This window comes from Thunnus maccoyii, chromosome 15 (assembly GCF_910596095.1).
Source record: "Thunnus maccoyii chromosome 15, fThuMac1.1, whole genome shotgun sequence".
In the NCBI taxonomy this organism is placed as follows: Eukaryota; Metazoa; Chordata; class Actinopteri; order Scombriformes; family Scombridae; genus Thunnus; species Thunnus maccoyii.
Window position 1 is genome coordinate 29,749,852 of NC_056547.1, and position 20,941 is coordinate 29,770,792.

At 40.4% G+C, this 20,941-nt stretch overlaps 1 protein-coding gene across 1 annotated transcript in view; it reads right to left on the reverse strand.

The window, feature by feature from the left end:
• Positions 1-20,707, reverse strand: part of si:ch211-57n23.4 (immunoglobulin superfamily DCC subclass member 3) — a 31,847-nt gene extending 11,140 nt beyond the window's left edge. The window contains exons 1-6 of the mRNA XM_042435742.1: positions 20,665-20,707; positions 10,646-10,951; positions 7,834-7,978; positions 7,192-7,322; positions 6,794-6,931; positions 6,524-6,682 (exon numbers count right to left, since the gene is read on the reverse strand). Coding sequence (XP_042291676.1) covers positions 6,524-6,682; positions 6,794-6,931; positions 7,192-7,322; positions 7,834-7,978; positions 10,646-10,951; positions 20,665-20,707 — 922 coding nt within the window. The remainder of the gene's footprint in view (positions 1-6,523; positions 6,683-6,793; positions 6,932-7,191; positions 7,323-7,833; positions 7,979-10,645; positions 10,952-20,664) is intronic.
• Between the last annotated feature and the right edge of the window lie 234 nt (positions 20,708-20,941).

Consider the following 20,941-nt stretch of genomic DNA (forward strand, 5'->3'; position numbering starts at 1 on the left):
CCCATTAAAAACGAAAAGTACTTGGACTATGGTACAGTGCATGGTGCTGCAGTTTAAATGCAGACTGCTTTGACTGTAATGCATGAACTATCTCAGGTCAGTTTAAAGTCTCTGTGAGTTGACAAATGAATGGAAACATACACAAGCATGAAAGGTGAAAACACCATCATATATGAAAGAACTACAGCATGTCTTAGATGCTTAAAACATGCAAACACACCAGTATAATATTTAATAAAAGATCAAGTTCAATGCATTGTTTCCTTCATTGTCATTGCCATTCTCTCTTTTCTCTCTCTCTCTCTCTCTCTCTGTGTGTGTGTGTGTGTGTGTGTGTGTGGTCATTATTTCTCGGGGGGGGGGGGGGGGGGGGGGGGGGTATCTGTCCACCCCTTCATCTGTTCAGCTGTCCCACCATCATGTTAGAAAGTGTCAGGCGTCCTCAGCTGACCGTTCATCAGCCGATCCATACTCTGTATTGATCAGTGATTCTGTTGACCTTGAGTTTCACCACCACTCATACATCTTATTATGTTCAGTCCCTTTTGTTTGCAGCCTGATTTGGGGGGGGGGGGGGGGTTCCATACATCTGTCCTCCGCACAGACAGGCACTGAACTTGACTAGATTTACATATCAGTGAGCCATACTGTGTTTCTTTCTTTATAAAACTAAACATTATATTTCCAGCCCATGATGAGTCCATTTTTTATACTAAAGAACAACTAAGAATAGTAGATGTATCGAAATGTTAAAAAAGTACTAACCCTAACCCTAAATCCAGCACTCCCCAGAGGTTCTAAATATTACTGCAATAACATGCAAAGAGTATTCCATTGGTCCTGTCCTGTCATTTCCTAATCATATGCTATAATGTTACCAAGAAACATATACTATGTCATTTGTAAATGTAGGGAAATAGAAACAATGTACTGTGACAATACATGTAGTATGTACTGACTCTTTTATTTATTGTTATTGGTTTTATTGAAATGGTCTATTTACACATATTATTTACACACAGTACATATTCATTATTGTAGAGTTTATTCATCATATTTGTTGGATTGAACGCTTACACGTTCAGCTGACCTGCTGACTGTGACTCTGTAGGTGTAATTACTGCCAGATTTCATAGTCCTTCATTACTACAAGGTACATGTATTACAAAGTATCTGTAACACAACTAATGTCTGTTCACTTTATTAGTTTTAGAAAATGTTGACTTGTTTTTAAGCTGGGTCAGATTTTAATGAAACATTTTTGATGCTAAATTTTAAAGCATGAATGAGTATTTCAATAACCAGTGGTGGAAGAGGTGTTTAAGTATCTATTTTGATGCATGAATAAACAGAACATTCTATTAAAGATAAATGAAAACCCTGCAGTAAATGGTGATACATAATTCAGCATGGATTTATAATTGTATGGTTTTGTCATCACATTTGTGGCTCTGTGTGTGATACTTAATCCGGTTAGTGTTGGGAAGATTTTTGGTGCTGGGGTTCATATAAAATGTGAGAACTGAAGGCCTCAGTGGGATCTGCATGATAAAAGAACTCATCTCATCTTTTTTCAGAGGAAAATGTGGACAAAAACGTAGAGGAAAGGAAGGAGGAGGGGGTGGTGGTTGTATTTAACGCACCATTCTCCAAAATGGCTGGCCATCCTTTGTGTCCCTCCACATGGTGACACCCTGGTCGCCCTCACCCCTCCGCCGGGATGCTATCCATCTTCCAGCCGTCCCTAATTAACCCTGAGACCACACCTCCTTTCTCCTTTCACTTCCCTATCTGTCTGTCCTGACTCCACCGCCTCCTATCTCACCTCAACCGTTTTCTCAGACATATGCCCCTCTAACCCCTGACCCCAGCTGGGGTTGCAGGTTAGAGGTTGTAGGTCATTCCTCACTCCCCTTTCCCTTTCCCTCGCATCCCTCCTCCTGCACCCTGCATTGACCGTCTAGTCGTCTTCTGCTCTTTGTCTCTCTGTCTCTTGTCCTCTTTGTCCCATCCTGCTGACCATGACCATGGACACACACACACACAGACACACACAGACAGGCTGACACACAGACTGTGTGAAAGTTCAGACCTCTGTTAACCTTCACACACTAAACACAAACAGCAGCCAGCATCACTGATCTGCTCTGAACTTGACTTTGCTGGATAATAAAACTTTCACCTTCGCTGTGAGTCATCACAACAGTGTTGCACATTTGAACCTTGACAACAGGAATGGAAGACTTGACTGTCTCAACAGATTTGAAAGGAGACAGATCAAACATTTTCCAATGTAATATCTTCTCAATGTATAGTTTTGTCTAAGTAGTTCAAAACCAGATTTTTTTTAAAAATTTAAATTTTCAAATTTAAAAATTCTCCAATTTTCAAAAAGTTGAGCTTGTGAATGATGTTCTGTTGTATATCATGCTTAATAAACTAATGTTGTGTGAAATGTAAGTTTGTGGCTGTGTAGAAAAAGATTTGTGCACAAATTGGAGAGTGATCTCAGTTCTCTGTTTTGAACTGGTTCTCAGATGATGACAGAAGCAGCTCATTTGTTTCAGAGTCTTTGGGTAACTTTACTGTTGATACACTGTATCTGTGCACAAATTCTATTTAGACAGTTTTTTACTTCAACTACAGTTTTTTTTCTGCACATTCACAAGTTCAAAATCTTCTTGACCGTTATTTGATCCCATAAAGTCTTCCCAATCACAAACAGCTGGATAGCTGAAGTATATTGTGCGATAATTATACTTGTGAGAATAATGCTATAACCCATGAAGATTTATCCCATATACCGTATGTGACTTGACACATCATATGAGTGATGACATAATGTAACACCATTCCTTATTAAAGAATTTATATTTCCTACAATGATCCAGTTTCATCTGATCTCATTATCACAGGAAATAATCTCAACTCTCTCCTGCTACACTCTACGCTCTAATGCAGTAAATGAGGAAGGTTCTACTTTTGAATATATATATTGGGTTTTTCATTCTTAACGCAACAGATACACTTATAAAGGTCTACACAAACACACACACTCCTGTCTAGCCTTGAAAAGGCTACAAGGGGGGTGAGTGTGTTTTGAAAGTCTTTTGAAGGGTAAATTCTTTGCAAATCATCAAAATTATAAAGTATGTCATTGCCATTATACATATCCATAACTTTGCTAATCCCTCTCTCTGCCCAAAATCTAAAGCCTGTGTCACCTCTGCCTGGAGAAAATCTACAGTGTTCCCATATTGGTGTAAAACCTGGTACATGCTTGCATTTTGTACCAGACTCTTACAGTATTCCTGACAAATGGGTTATGGGTATCTTTTAGCAAGTTTTTCGATGTATCAGAATACAGATAGAGCTTTAGGGGTAATGGAGATGTAGTGGCATTTTCTAATATGGCCCAGGGAATTGTAGGATTGTCTGAAAACAAATGCATGGTAGAAGATTCAACTTCTAAAACACAACTGAAGCTCTCAAAGCCACATTGTGGGTGATTATGTTAACAAATGACCAAAGCTTAAAGCTCTTTGTTCTCTCTCAACCCAAAAAGAGAGAAAATAGATCAATAAATTAATGAATATATTAGAGATCAGCCCCTTCTCCCCTCCTCTACACCAAAGAGAGACTGACAGGGGGAAATATTGATTGATCCGGTCAAAGAGTTGGACAGAACAGGAACAGAGGGATGGATGGATAAAGAGCTGAATTATATGAATATAGATTTAGGTCACTGAGATTAGAAGAAATCCAATGAAATATGCTTCAGCTCTTTCTTTTGCTTTACATTCTAAATACATTGCTTGAAGTTATAAATGTAGAAGATAACGTATATACTATAATTTTCTCAATCACTAATTCAAAATACATACAATTCATTTTTTAAAGGTACACTCAATGATTTCATTACAGTACCCTACAATAACAATTGATTCCAGCATGTCCTCTCAGCTCACTGTTAATGTTCTGAAACTCAACACAGAAAACAGCTGAGTGAACATCAGTCAGCTGGGAAGAAATTTGGGGATTTGCATGTTTTTGCCCATTTAATATAAATCATTACCTAGCTTACATTATATCTTACCATTTTCCAGAGAGAAAGGCATAACGTTTCACTTCAAATGCAGCACCAACCAATTTTAATGTAACTTTCATACCTCAGTAAAGCAAGTTTCAAGTCTCTGCTAGTTGATTTTCACACTATAATGAAATGAATTTAAATGAAAAAAAAAAAGTGTAACATATTTTAAATACTGTTACATGCTTAATGGCAGCAGTAATGTGAGGTATACAGTCTGTCAGTTGTAATAAATGGACTAAATCATGCAGAAACAATAACATTGTCTATGAATTGTTAAAATGTCTTATCTCTGACTGGGATTTGAACACAGTCACATCCTTTGTTGCAGGTGTACAGGCTGACAGAGTGCCACCACACATTTCAACAACATTTTTCTAGCACATCAGTGGTTTATTAGTATTAATACATTAACATGTGAGCAGCATTTTGGTGTTGTATCAAATTGGAGCTAATTTTAACTATTTTATATAATATATTATATTCGTATTATAGAGTATTGGAACATGCAACCTGTGCAGAGAAACCAGACACAGACTGCTAGTTAGAATTGAACACTTAAACGCTCTCCATGTTTGTGTCTTGTCCCCTTGTGCTGCCCTCTAACACTCTGCTGCTAATGATCTGGCCTCAAGACAGCCAATTAAAACAAAGCTAATGACAGTGAGAAATATGAGTGGGCTGAGTGTATGGACATGTGCAGGGTGATGGATGAGTCCACGTCATTGAGGGCCCTCCACCCCCCTCATTCCCCGGACACACACACACACACACACACACCCAGCTGGACACTGGTGTCAGTGCTTAATTGTTAGAAAGGAACTGGGAGGGGTGTGTGCGTGTGTGTGTGTGTGTGTGTGCGTGGTGGAGGAAGGGAGGGTCTCACACCAATAGTGTCACCATACACCATACAGCAGGCCCAAGCTCCCAGCCTCCACCCCCACTAAACAGCTAGGGGCAAAGGTGAGAAGAAAGGGTGGAGCTTTGCTATTGACCCTTTCCCTCCCCTCCCCTCACTGCCACTGCACAGTTAATATGGTCAAGTGCACACACACACACACACACACACACACACACACACACACACACACACACACACACACACACACACAGACATGGAAGTCTAATGAAGAACTGGCCATTTTTAAGTCATTAAACAAAGGCTACAACAATGGCTGCATGTTTGCTGGAGAAGATGAATCTGTTCAGTTGGTCAGTTTACAGAATCACAACAGTATGCCAATTGTATGACAATTATTGTATGTTTATATGTAATTTAAAGTGGTTTGTGTATCTTCATACAACCCTCCCTTCCCTGCCACCATGAACTGCACTGTATTTTTATATTAAAGGAGCAGTCCAACATTTGGGAAGTTTGTCTGTCTCGCCCAGACTCAGATGAGAATATGGTATCAGTTTCATCTCTGTGTGTCCAGTACAGAGACAGGTCTATGATTGGACATTTTAGCCTCACTGAGCACAAATACTGCAGGTAGAAACTGCCTAGCTTTGTTCCAATCTCAGTGATTTGCTCACATCCAAGTCTTGAACAGCAACATAGTAAGAGATGCTGGGTGCAGTGAATGCATACAACATTTTAATAGTGTTTTTGTCAAGTTTGAGTACTTGTAAATTTGAACAAAGACCAGGTGACTTTGGTTGCAGGCTATTGGTAAATAACTTCACTAGCACCCAAAGAACATAACAATGTACGCTAGACAGCTTTAAGCTGAGACCACTTCTTCATTCACTCATCCACTATTTCCTACATAACAGACACTCAGTAGTTGACTCTACAGTGAGCAGTAAATCAGACACCTATGGATCATCATCACTGTGTCACACATGTAATTTTCTGATCTATAAAATGTGATGCATTGCATTGTGGGATTTGAAGGCACTCAAACAAAATGGTGGACAGTAAACTGCAGCAATAACAACCTTGATGTTCTTGGAAAGAGTATTTTTCAACCAGACGAAACAAATGACAAATTACATCTTTCTCTGTACTCAGCTATAGCTAGCATTGAGGACACAGTGTTTGTGGAATTTGAAGTTTTAACGACCTGAAGACAGGTTTATATTCTTCATTTGCTCACATGGTGGGTTTTTTTATGGCTAATTCTGTTATCTCTCTGTCTCAGTATTGTTGTTTTTAGGCAATGACTTAAATCTAAATCATCAAACCTATGATGATCTTCTTGTCTGATGTAGATTTGATAGCAAAGAAGCGTATTTGAAACCTTTTGGATTGTTCCTGTAATGTTTCATGAATGAAATATAATTATTAACAGTTGTTGACCTAATGGTTGTCTTTGGAGGTGATCAATACAAAAATCAGTGAACAACACTGAGGACAACACTGAGGATCTCTGGGCCAGTAGAGAGCAAGGTGCGTTGCTCATGGAAACCTCAGCAGTAGTTTGTACTGACCTTGTACCACAAGTCTGCCGAGCGCAGTACGTCTCATCCTGGTGCCGGGCCGGTTGGCAGCACACACATATACACCTGAGTGCTGCAGAGACACATCTGAGATCATCAGGTTCCCCGTCCCAAGAACCTGGATACCCTCCACCCCAATGGAGCGGCCGTCTGATGGAGAGAAAACAGAGACACACATAAGTTGTGAAATAAAAGTTTTATGAGGATGTAAGCTTAAGACTTTCCTATCATATGCATTCTATTAGAAGGTTCCAGTGGTACCTAGCCTGCTCCAGGAAACAATGGGTCTTGGGTTTCCTGTGGCGATGCACTCTAAGATTGCTGTCTGATGGACAGTGATGGTCAAATTCTGGGGTCCTGACAGGATGGCTGGCTCCTTGTAGATTCTGGAAGCTCCACCTGGAAGGATGAAGGAAGAGTGAATATGGATGTTTTGAGGAACTGGGCAGCTGCTGTAGTTAAGTGGACTGTTGTACAGGAACAGTACTGTGGCAAATTACTTCTAAAAGTACACGGACACAGTCCATATATTCTTGCATACAGGCATGTATAATGCTAGATGATAGATGCTAGCTAGTCCCAGAGGGAACAGAGCTGCTAACTTTTGTTCATTCCCAGAGGTTTCTCAACTATATTGTATGTTACATGCATCTACCTACCGGTGACGTTGAGCACAGCCTCGTGGCTGTAGCGAGTGTTGGCGATATTGGTGGCGACACAGCGGAAAACTCCTGCATCCACCTGCCTCACACCTGTCACCTGGAGGATCCCCATTGGCAGGAGAGTGTACCTGGACATGGAGGGGAGGGCAGGGTGCAGGTGAGGCACTGAGCATCACAGGCAGTGACTTTAGGCATGACAAAAACTCTTATCTGGTTTATGTGAAAATTAAGACAGAAAGTTTGCAAATATAAACTATACAGTGATTACAGTTTGTTTTCTACAGATAACAAATAGTATAACTTAGTGTACTAATCTTATCAAATGCTCACCCCATGTAGGCTTAAAAATAATATTTTGACAAAAACATGAAATAATTGTGGCGGCATTTCAGTACTAACTAGAGGAAAATATCAATCCATAGTAGAAAATGTCACTTTTTGTAATGTATGATACAAGTTAACCAGAGGAAACCTCTGTACATCAAAAACACATCAAAATCAAAAGAATGCTCTTACATCATAAATTTGGAAAGAAGTGGATTGATGAAATATAGACATAAATTGAATATATATTTGTGTAGACTGTGTGCAGTCTAAGTTAATTGTACTACACTCTAGTGTATGTGTGTATGGTGTTACCTGTTGTCATTGGTGCTAAGTGGTACTCTGTCTTTCTCCCAGGTGATGTTGGCCTCAGGGACTCCATTGATCTGACACTGGAAGCGAGCAACACTTCCCTCATCCACCGACATGGACACTGGGTGTGTATGGAACTTAGGAAGAGCTGAGGAGGAAACCACACAATGCTCAGCCTTCATCAGAAAAATGCTGGATATGGATATGAATTTGAAACAAGGAGGGGGGACTGAACAGTTGTATTATGTCTTCTGTGTCTCTGAAAGAGTTTTGTCAAGTCTGAGGAAATAACCCTGATGATGTCACAGTGATGTCATCAGGATTATCTCACCTTGAGTACAAATTTATTACAGAACACCTGTGTTACAAACTGGAGGTGTGGAGTTTGAAAGTGAGAGAGTCTGATGAAAAGCTGCTTTTGGTTGCATTATGGGAAATGTAGGATGCAATGTTTAGGAGCTTGACCCATACAAGAGATTCAGGATCTCTCAGCCTCTGCTACACAGATTATGACCATTCTTTTAAAATCTGTGTCTTGTGATGGAGTATCACTTTAATATAAACTGTTTGGATAGTATAGCTGGCTAAGTTGTAAAAACACTTCACAAAACAAAATCAAACATATGTTCTTATTTGGATTCTTCATATTCATTGTTCAGTTAACTGTTAAATTATATTTTCTGTAAATCAGAATTCCCTGTCACAGCCCTGTAATACTGATATACTTTAGTGTCCATAGTGTCAGCCAAATGCTGGTGGAGAAAACCCGAATTTATGACTTGAATAATCATTGGCATACAAGTTGTCAAATAGCTGTTTTCATTGTCAGAGAGCAAAAACTTGAAACACAAAGTGACAATCAGAAATCAGTTTAGTAGTCGGTGTGCTCATTTAGCAATCTGTGCACATGGATTTTCACATATTTTTATTTCTACCATGTGACTCCGGAGGGGCTCAGCAAATTAGAGAGTAGCATATAACTCATCAGGTAATATTACCATGTGAGTTGTTGCATTTTATTTAAACTTTTTGTACATTAGCTGCTGGTCAGTGTAGTATAGACTATAAACAGATCTGATTTACAATCTGTTTCATAATTATATGTAGCCTTCGTCTTACTTTGTATGTCTTACAGTATAATGACAGTATTCATGACAGTTTAATCATACTTTGTCCTGTATTCAAAAGTTAAATGTGGCATAAGTCCTACTGAGGGTTCGGAATAGCCTAAATTAGTATTGCCACTTCAAAGACATCCACTCATTCATGTACACACACACACACACACACACACACACACACACACACACACATACATTCCTTATAACCTGGTGGCCATAATCAATAAGGGTATACAATAGAGGAGGGGTTTGCTAATCAAATGAGAGAGCATCACCATGGCAACTCATTGCATTGAAGTAAGACCACCTCAAGATAGCCATAATTCTCCTGGATTACACATAAACCCCTGGTTTTATTGGTATGGCTGAAGTAGTGGGGGTGGGGAGTAGAAGGTGTGTGTGTCCAGTACGATGTGCAGTACTGTACATGCAGCATAATTGATGGGTTTTCCATAATGAAAAGCTGGGATGTTTTGGTGAGGGGCCTGTTCCCTGTGACAACACAAAGGATCAAAGTGTCTGAGGGGGGTTTGGGTTGCCAGGTATGATGCAGAGGTGTTCACCATGTGAAGCATCATTTATAACAGAGACTATGGGATATTTTGACAGAGGAAAGGCAACATGTGGTGGCTTTCTGTGGGCTGGTCTCTGCTCCCTGTGCAGGTTTGGGATTACAGCCTGTGGGTAATGCAATAATATGGATATTAAAATGCCTGAGGAAATGATGTTTGTTATCTTCAAGTGAGGAGGGCAGTGCTGGAGTGTGTCTTCACCTCTAAATCACTTTCATGAGGGTCCGTTATTATGTGATTATCTGTGACATATAAACAGCTTCATCAAATGCTCATTATATACACTAAAAGTTTTGAGGTAATTATGTTTTATTAGAATTTGGATTTTGTTATTATAGTTTTGTCCATCATTCCACATTAAACAGAGAAGGACAATTCTTTTCTTAAATTGCTATCTGGGAAATGTGATGTAAAAGTCCACTGTGATTGCAAATAAATTAAAAAATCTTTTTCGGTTCTGTTACTCTAAATGAAAAACCAATTTAAAGCTTTATGCTCTTGTAAGATTGTAATCTAACCAAAAAATGGAGACTAGTCTGCCCTATTTCATCTTACCAGTCATGACAGCCTGTGCTATCTTTTTTTTTTAAAGTAAACTAGTTATCTGGGCTTCTGGCCTTCAAGATCATTACAATCAGGGTTGTAGCTATTGTAGCAATTTGACGACTTGTATGCCAATGATTATTCAAGTCATAAATTCGGGTTTTCTCCACCAGCATTTGGCTGACACTATGGACACTAAAGTATATCAGTATTACAGGGCTGTGACAGGGAATTCTGATTTACAGAAAATATAATTTAACAGTTAACTGAACAATGAATATGAAGAATCCAAATAAGAACATATGTTTGATTTTGGTGTCTGGTCAAAACTTTGCACTTCATGACCTCAAAATGATCTTAAATTTAAGATCAATCTACTAATTATGAGTTCTGTATCTCCATATTTTATCAATGTATCTGTAGGGAGTGATGTTGTGGTAGTGAAGTGCAGTCATTTGTTCTGTGAGAAACTTGCTCTTCTCATTAGGGAAAAAGACAATCAGTGTTTATACTGTTATGAAGAGCATGCACACATAGATTTCAACAGTTCTGTGTTGTGTTACACTGTCAAACACTTACATGCCAAATAGACTTTGGCCTTGCGGCTGACCAGCATGCCATAGCGATTCTGGGCGGCACAGTCGTACTCGCCCATATCCGCATCACTCCCCTCTCTGCGTTTCTGGAAGCTCTGGATGAACAGCGTGCCATTCGCCAACACCTGAACCCGCGGACTGGTGGGTAAAGGCACGCCATTTTTACGCCACGTAACCATGATCGGTTCTTCGCCCTGCACCCGACAGTCCAGCATGAGTGGGCGATCCCTCACTGCAATCACATCACTGGGCTCCAGCAGGAAAGACAGCTCTGAGGCCAGGCAGCCACCTGGAGACAAAAAGAGAGAAAAACTGCTCATCAGAAAGGCTGTATGACTACTGGTTTGCTTAAAGTTATAACTCATGGTACAATCCAGAGGAATATTCAAACTCAGAAAATGTAATCAGGCTTATGTAACTCAATAAAACCATCTTGACAAGAGGCTCAATAAAGGTCCAGACATACTGTGTGTATCTCTACAAATTGAAATAAATTTCTGTGATAGGAACACCTCTAACTCTGACTCGTGCATCATGATGCTTCTTCAAAACAGCAAGAAAATAATACTCATGGTGAATGTGTTTTATAGTCAAAATGTATTTTAGAAAGAGATCTGTAACCTTTTTGGTCATCATATTGGGAAAGGTACTGGGTCTGAAATATAACAGGCCCTCAGAGAACTTAATTACAATTTGGAACTAAGAGGAGTTTCTGTATTTTTTTCAGTATTTTCAGGAAAGTTCAGAAACATTGGTTGTAAAGGACTTCAGACTGAATACAACATACATTTTAGAGGGTGCACGGCTGCATTTAGGGTCAGTGGAAAGATGCAAGTGGATGCATACAGATACAGTGAACACTCATGTTTATTCCAAAGTATGACTGTAATTGAACAGTGAGCGACAAGAGGAAAAGGGAGAGGAACTGGAGGAAAACGATGGAAAGAAATGGACTACTAGGTAAATTTTGAGATCAGTCAGAACGTTTGAACTATCTGTCACACAAAGAAAGCACTCCATAGCAGCACAAAGGGCAGTTTTATTGTTATGAAGAAAAACTATAACATTGTTCTGTGTACCACAAGTGTTGCTGCAGTTATGACCTCTGCAATTGAAATTGACCCATGGAAAACCTAGCCTCAGTCGATGAATACATTTTGTGTTTTTTAAAAAGAGACCTGAACTGAAAGGGACGTAAGAACAGTCTAATATTAGACTGATATACTAATACACAGACCTGAGACCTGCAGCAATACATTCATTGGCTAGTTCATTAGTTCATTGGCTCTTTGCTGCTAATAAACCTGGACTGCACAGCCCAGCTTCCAAAATAACAAATTCAACAAATCCAAAAGAATAGTCATATGAAACCATGAGAAGTTCTTGCATTAACATGGAATGACTTGTATGTGGGAAAGCAACCTTGAACTGCAGGAGTGTTTTGTATAAAGACATGGGAAAATGATGGTGGATCATATAAAATTCAATCTATTTTTCATCTCAAACCCACAAACATTCCATGGTTCCAAGGACAACAGCACAGGGGGAGACTTCTTTGTCTGACGCCAAGCCTCAGGGAACCCTACCCGGCTCACCCACAAAACTTCACTCAACACCAAAAACCATCTCATTTGTTTGATGGTGCATTTGGTTTTGTGGCCTATAACGCTTTTACTGAAGACGGCCCACAATGGTGATGAATGCCAGCAAGCCATCCAGCCAGAGAGGGCAACAACAATACTAGAGCTGGGGAGGAGAACACTGGCAAGGGTTGCTGGGGTCAAGTTAGGAGAGCCTGTATAGAACCAGGGACCAATTGTAACAATAGTGTTGTGACTATGCTTATTTGCACCCAACCCCCAGTAACCTCTGTAAAAACTCCCAACAGCCACCATGCACCCAATTGCACCATCTGCCCCTTCTTATGCATCCCCTCCACCCCTCCCGTCCCTTCTCGTCCTTTCAGATCCATCTCTGAGGTGACTTTCCCATGCCACCAGATCTCTCCACCTCACCCTTGTCCCCTCTCCTCTGTGACCTTCCCCATTTTCTTTCAGCCATTTTTGGTGTTAATGCCCTCATATGCAAAGAGCCTTGAACCCTTGGAATAGCCGCTGTCTCATTCCCAGCTGTGAAACCATAATAATGGCAGTCTGGACTTGAACCTGCACTATGCCTTATCAATGTCACTATGGAGTCTTGCATCTGTTCAACCAAATTTACCCATCCCCTCAACTCAGTTGTGAGCTGTACCATAGCCTTTATTGTTGTCCAGACACCATCACACATCACATCCCACACACAGCAGCTTGCAGCTGAACTTGACTTTGGAAAAGTTTCAGTCATCCTGAGTATTTCCCAGTGAAGTTAATTTCCACCGTGAAGGCCACTTAATACTGTTTGCCTGTGGTGGCCTGTGGTGGCCTGTGTTGAACATTCTCATCAGTGCACATTTATACATTAATTTTATTCTATTTTTTGTTATGTTCCTAATAAATGGCTTACCCCAAACTGTTATCCTGCAGGCACTTCAACTGGCCCTTTAAAAATGTCATCACTCTCCACCTTGCCCTACATCTGCACATGCCAGTGAATATGGATAAAATATCCTCCACAGCAGTTATGTTCAGCATACTTGATTTCTGTGGAAGATTCTGTCAACTTTTTTGGATGTGAGCATGTTGATGACTCTTTGACAAAGTAACTGATGAAGTGGCTGGCTCTGAGGTTTTATCGCAGGCCATCAGATTATAGTTTGTCACTTATAAAATACAGCCATAGAGTTTACCCACAGCCTGCAGATACAGCAGAGCTGTTCCCCCCTCCTTGTGATCTCTGCCATTGGCTTTACTGATGTATCATATCAATTAATGAGCATCTGCCCCCCTTCTAATGGTAGATTTCCCATCCAGCAGATGTAGCCAGCAGAGAGGATTGTGGGTCTACTGGTCAGCTGTGCCTGGATGGACTGATAGAGCCCTGCAACCTCCCCCCCCCCCCCCCCCCCCCCCGAGCCTCTCATCCCTCAGGGATGGTGATGAAATTCAGGGCTCCCATGGGGGGACTTGCATTGCATTCTGTGGCCACGGTTATTGAACACATGGCGCTGCAACCTGCAAGGCCTAAAGCGCCAGTGTTAATCTCTGATGCAGGAGAGTGTATGAGTGTTATGGAGAGAGGCTGAGTAGCAGTTATGGTGAGTGAGGTGTACATAAAGAAGGTTATGTCATAGCAAGACTCTTTGAGGTTATTGGTTCATAGATCACAAATGCAGTTAGACACCACATTTCAGCACCAGGTTTCTACTTGATAATCAGCATCACACTGTCTATATATTAACTTCTAATGACTGCTATAGATGCAGAGTAGGGGTTTCTGGCACAACTTCACCTACTTCCAAGGTGTACAGAGAAGGGAAAGAAGTCAAAGAGGTCAAAACTCTAGCAACACTTGTAGTATTTAAAACAACTTTATTGTTTGGTCAAACAATAGAGTTGTTCTTTATACTACAAGTGTTGCTGGAGTTTTGACCTCTTTGACTTCTAATGACTGCTATACAGTATATCCATTATAAAACATTCTTTTAGATGAATGCCAAGTCTTAACTAAGACCTAATACCAGTGAAAAATACTGCAACGTAAGCTAAAGTTGGGTAGTGTACAGGCAAAGTAAGGTAAAGTAATGCTACCTAAGGTAATTAAGGTAACTTAAGGTGTCATAAGGCAATGTAGCGCAAAGTATTGTAACTTAAAGGGAAACTGCGATACTTTTCAACCTGGACCCTAATTTCCCATCATTTTGTATCTGAGTGACTAATGGGAACAACAATTTTTCTCAGCCATATTCCATTGTATGTTTTCATTACACATCCTCATCTAGGAAAAACAAACTGATCTGTGTTGCTGCAGTGTTTGGTTGGAATAAAAATCTAAAGGCTTGTGTGCTAAGAGCGTCTATATAGGAGGGCCAGGGGGTTATATGATCATATACTATCCTACGGTTTGGTATGGGTGGTAAAGCTAAACCCTGTCACTAGAGAGCTATAATATGTTCTGAGTTACCAGTTTATAATTAGGGATACCAACAATCTAATGTACTCCAATACAACAGTAGTGCAATAAATCCTATCTTTGTGGTACTTATAATGTTGTTCTTGTTGACATTGTATCAGTGAAGTGTTTTTTTTAGGGTTGGGTGGACAAAATATTAGAAACATGTTTCAAAGCACAGCTTCAGAAAGGACAATGTTGAATCAACACCACTGTCAACAAAAAGTAAAAAAGATAAGTTTCATAAAGGTAGTATTTGTTGCAGAGCTGTTGTATTGGATTGTATTACATTGTAAAGGTGAATCAAATAAGCTGTTACTCAATAGTGCTTTTGAGCTAACCTCTGAGATTTGTGCCTTCACACACTGGCATTGGCATAGAATCAATCCCTTGCCTTGTTTCCAGATTGAAGCTTCAAATCCAGAGAGACTGAGCATCAAGGTGGATGAGGGGTGATTACCTGTTATAACAGTGTCGAGACTAAAGGATGTTAGACAACAACCTTTAAGGCAACTCCAGACTGCAAGACTTAAATATACCCTGTGCAAGTTCCAACAAGCTGAATCTGCATGGGGTATGATTAAGTGCATAGCATTCAAGATTGGACCGTTTTCAATATAGTGGTAGGACCATAATGAGATTTTTTTAAGGGAGGGGGTTGTCCAGCAACCCCCACACTAGCACCCTGTGCCTGTAACCCCGAGCCCCTCAGGGGTCATGAGAGAGTCAGAGGCGAGGAGGATGGATGTGTAGATGAGGGTGGGGGGCAGCTTGTGTCCATCCAGAGGTACTCCTGCAGCTCCCCAGCCCTCCACTGCTATTGTTTAGCAGACTGTTGCCCCTGAACTTCACAGATTTCTGTCCACCCCCTCATAAAAAAGGGACAGAGAAAGAGAAGCATTCACAAATCCTGGGATAAGGCAGCAGGGATAAGGTACGCATACACAAATCCTTTCATCAGTGTCTTTTCCTTTCTCCACTCTCCCCTTTAGACATTTCAGATTGAAAGGCAGCGTTGGGGGGCTGCATGGATTTCAGCTCGGAATGAGAAGTAGAATGAAACTGAGAAATGTTAGGGTTGGGAATAAAGTTTAAGCTGTAAGGGTTATCCTGGAGCTTATTTTATGGATTCACAAATCTGCAGACATAATAAACAAATATTTGATAATTGACTTAAACATTAGCAAATCAGAGCACATTAAACATTGCAGCATGTGTGGTAAATATTATGTACCAATATTGGCCTTCTTTGCGTTCCCTGACTTCTTCCTCTCTGTTTCAGAAAGGGGAGCAGCTTAAACAGTGAATGTGCAGTTGAAGGTCTGGGCTGGAAGAATGGAATGACTGGGCAGGCATGAAACCCATCGCCCCGGGGCTTTCTTCTTTGTCCTCCTAATGGGAGTTAAACTCTCCTTGCTAAGAGGCGGAAAGCTCTTTCCACTGTGTTACTTTAACATGCTATTGTAGATGCTGTGGGGGGTCTGCCTGGGTCTTTTGTTTAAGCCAACTGATGGTCATTTACTGGGTGTCTTATGCCAAGTTCAATGTTTATCTCAGAAATGAACAGAGATAAAACTCAGAGTGCAGTTTTAACAGATAACAGGCAAAATTTTCTGACAACGCTTTCTGTTATATCTTTAAGCTCAGAGTGGTCAAAAGTAGTAATTCAATTCAGTTTTTGCAAGTCTTTGCATACTACTGTACTGGCAATATGACACCTGAGTTTTGGTACTGATACCAAAACAATCCTATTTAGATGCCTTACTTTGAGAAATATAAACCCGTTTTCTTTTTTGTCATTTTAGAAGCCAAACTTTGATCAGGAATTATCTGATCAACCATTAAACAAGATGGTGCTTCCCAGCCTTGTTCAACATGTTCTCACTTCACTTTGTAAATAACCTGAATAAAATATGATGAGTGAAAGCCTATTTTTTTGAACAAAACAGTGATATAAGGGTTAGTGTGTTGTTCTTTATATGGCAACGTCTCTCAGTTTCCTGACCTATTGATAAGATGCTTACCTATGCATAAACTGATATTGGCCTCATGGGCCCTGGGGCCCAGTAAGTCCCATCTGCATTTGGGGCTTTATTTCTAATGGTCAGTGCAGATTTAAGAAGCCTGTCCAAAAACAGGGAGCCCCACAGCCTTGTGGATCAATAAGCAATAATGTGATGGAAAAGAGGCCTCTTTGTTTGTCCTGCAGTTTTAATCAGTGAGGTGTCAGCTCACAGAGTGGGGCAGCAACTCTTATTAGGGAAATCTCATTAAACAACAACAACAACAACAAAAGCCTGGCAGGGCACAACCCAGTAACATTACTGGTTAAGATGCAGGCCACATAACTGCAACATCCGTGGTTCGAATCTGGCAGTGGACCTTTGTTTCATGTTGCCCCTATTTCTCTCTCTTTTCATTTCCTGTCATCTTTGAACTGTCCCTATAAAAAAGGCATAAAATGCCCCCCCACCACCCCACTACAAAAAAACCTGGAAGGACATTCAGTCCACACAAAACACAAGCTAATAAGACACTCAGATTAGAGGGGTAAACAGCCAGGTGAGGCTGTAAATCTAACCGCTCACAGACTCTTTACTGTGCTTCTGCAACATTGGAGGAAGTACTACTGGACAAATGTGACTGTCACATAATGGGACAATAGTAGATGTAGAAGAAGTAACTATAAGTTAAAGGCTGCCATACCATTGCTGTGAATTAGATGGGACCAATTAATTTACCAATTAAAATTCAAAATGACTTCCAGATTACATGGAAATTAGGATACATAGTATCAAGTAGCTGCTGTGCTGAAAGTCCCCCTATCTGCCCACATGCAATTTAGATATATTAAACTTATATCCAATTCTATTAAAGAACTGGATTTTATTCTTTTATTTTGTTCTCAGTCTTTTAGTGCTCAGTGCTTATTGTTGTTTTTTTTGGTGGGGATTGCTGTGTTGGTCAAGGCTGTGCTGTTCTTTTTCTTGGATGTGTTGTTAATATAGTTTGGCTGTCTGGAGGTGCAACATTTTTCTCTGTTCAGTCATGGTGGCCACTGCTGCCCTTGCTAACTTCTTCTGTTTATTCTCAGAAAATCGCCTTCATTATTTGTTCTACAACATTAAGCTTTTGTTGAAAAGTGAATTTGTCTGCAAATATTTCCAAATGAAAGTGTGATGACACGTGGCTGTGGGAGATGAACTGAAAGAAAGAATGTTTGACAGCAAAGGCTGAAATGCAAGCAGCCTTAGCCTGGAGGATAAAGTAACCATGTCTTCAAAACTGAGACTGGTGATGCTCATGGGCACTTTATAAACATATCAGCTGCTGTGTGCAGCACTGCACTGAGAGCAGGCCTGCTCCTCAGACTCAGACATCTTTTCTCAGTGCAAAATCAGAGACAATTGTCACCAAAACACCACAACATTTCCAGACATGAGCTCGATGCTCTTCTCCAGCAGCACCATGTTTCACATATTCATTCTGTCAGTCAAAGGCAGCTGCCAGTGCAACCACAGTCTGCTGAAATATCCATCTCAAACCAGCTGATGATGGTTGAAAAAGCTGCTCTTTGATGGTCCAAGAGAATGGTTGGGCCGGGACCCCCATAAGGGGTCCATGGATTAATCTAAGCGGTTGCGAGATGATAGGACAGAATAGGACAACAGAAAAAAAATCATTTCTGACAAACAAAATAGTTTTTCTTTCAAGATTTCCTCTATTTTTTGCCTTATTTTTGTGGATTACTGCATGTTATCTCCTCTTTCATTACAATGCAACATGTGTGAGGGGCCCCAGGTAGTCTTTGCTTTATTTTATGTGGTCACAAGTCAACAAAGTTGGGAACCACTGGTCTAAGATGTTATCATTTCTAAGATGATCTGGTTATATACTGGTGTCCTGCTGGTCAAACTGTTTACAAAGCAAAATAAAACTTTCTAACCAGCACTTATTCTGAAATGTTTGCTGTTCATGCTCTTACAGTGATTACTGGGTTAGCTGCTGACCAGCTTTGGATACATTTTGAGCACATATTCATCCTGGTTGGTCAGTCACTAAGAGCTGCTCTGTAATGTTTCTACAGCCAGCTCAGCGGCTGCACTGAAGCACTTTGGATGTTTGTGCTCAAAGGCAACTCAGTGTTAGTTATGGAGAAAGAGACATTAGAATTCTAAGGTTCTACCTGAGTGGAAGTAGATTTTACAAAGCATTCAATAAACCAGTTTTATACATGATCATAAAATATGTGCATTAAAGTCCACAAGGTAGTGTGCACTTGTTAACACCTCATACAGTCAGCCCTATACAGAAAGTCCTATCAACCACATGATTGTTTACATGCTTACATTGTTCAAATCCTGTTAGCATTAGCCTAAACTCTCCACAGATAGAGATGTTAGCCTTTTTTCTGCCACACTGCAGGGAATGCTGTCCACCGCAGGCCCTTTGTGTCCCCACTGTGAATTAAACCAAGGGGTGTTTCTGCTGGCCTACTCCACCATGGACACCGTGTGTGTGTGTGTGTGTGTGTGACAGAGTGAGGAGCCCTGACAGGAGGGGGTTGTCGAGGACACGGTCATGGGCAGCTGTAGGGGGATTACCCTCTACACACATATCTTTAATAAGGTCTCAATCTGAGCGCAGACTGGGGGTAGTCTTATGGAGATGAGGGTGTGAGGGTCAGGTCACTAAAGACTGAGGACGTGGGGGGACCTATTGTGTCCATAGTCCCACCTCCATAGACTGCACCACTGATCAGGACAACCAGAGCCCTACCCCCTCCCCTAAAGGTCAGAGGTCACTGACTCTAACCCCTCACTGTGGCCTGAACTCAAGACGGAGCCTCCCACACTGTCTGCACTGCTTGCCCCCTCATGCAAAGCTTCTCTGGTTTTCTTCCTCATAAAAATTTGTGGTTGCCATCTATAACTTCTGAGGTGGTTTTGGAGGTTTATCATGTGATGAGTATAGCTGGAAACAACTTGAAAACTAGGATAAAATGACCCTCAGATTTTCAATTCTGTTTGAAATGCTCTTTTTTAAAATGTTTGGAAATATGAGTTTATGATGATATGATATGATAATGTTGATTCACTGATCAATAATTCAACCTTATCAACCATGTATATTATTTGGAGAACCCCCACCCCCACATAGATGTCCATTCAGTAGCCTCCTACTTACACTGTTTTGATGGGATGAAAGTGGCACAGTGGCCTGAGAATTTATATGGTGGTGTTAAGGCTAGAAGAACTTTCAATGGACTATAAGGTGTTTTTTTATGTTTATTCAGCACAGTACTGTACATGAATTATGTTGGAGATTCATTTTTGACTTTGAAAATGGTCGTTTGACACAATGCTGGAAAAATAAAGTTTGTGAAAGATCCAGAGAATGTTGTAATAAGTTTATCAGATCCACAATATATATATCAAGACATTTACAGTCATTTGATATTGTGCATATTTGTGCAGAGGATCAGTGAAAATCAATTCACATCCATGTAGACATTGACAAGACCTTCCAGTCATTTGGTCTGAGTGGAATTGATCTTTCAGACCTTGTTGGTAATACCTGGATTAGCAAATGAGAACAGACGAGAAATAAGTCTGTTTCTCCAATTCACAGTTTTAATACCTTAAAATACATAGAGACAAGACACTAATGCTGGTAGAACATAATCCTTGTTAAACTTCATGACAGGTTTTAGGGAATAACTGGGTCTTCAACAAGCAAGCTGTTGTTCTGTATATAAACTGGATGATTAATAACTTAGGTGCCAAGATTTAAGTTCCAGTTTACTAAAAGTCAAAGTCAAAGCAGGTGCAGAACAGCAGGAGCTGCAGCAGCATCCTGTGCTTTGCTGACTTGGCAAAGTTCCCCCAGTTCTCATCCAGCACTCTCAAGTCAAGCTACTGAATTCAAAAGATAAACTGTACTTACTCAAACAGAATAAAGCTGCCAGGTAGGTAAGTAAGATTCTTGGTTTCATTTTGGTTATCTTCACTCCAGTCTTCTTGACGTCAAAGCTTCTTGCCCCCCAAAACCCTCAAAAATCAAAAAGATCAAAAAAGTAATCCAAATGGAAAGGTGTCTTATTCTTATTCCACCTACTATATGTCTTCTTTGGTTGATAAAGCTAAAATTTGTATTGTTATTATTAAAGCATTGCTATTCTTTAGATTCCCTGGTCCAGCGCTTGGCCCACGGAAGGCTGCTGGTCATG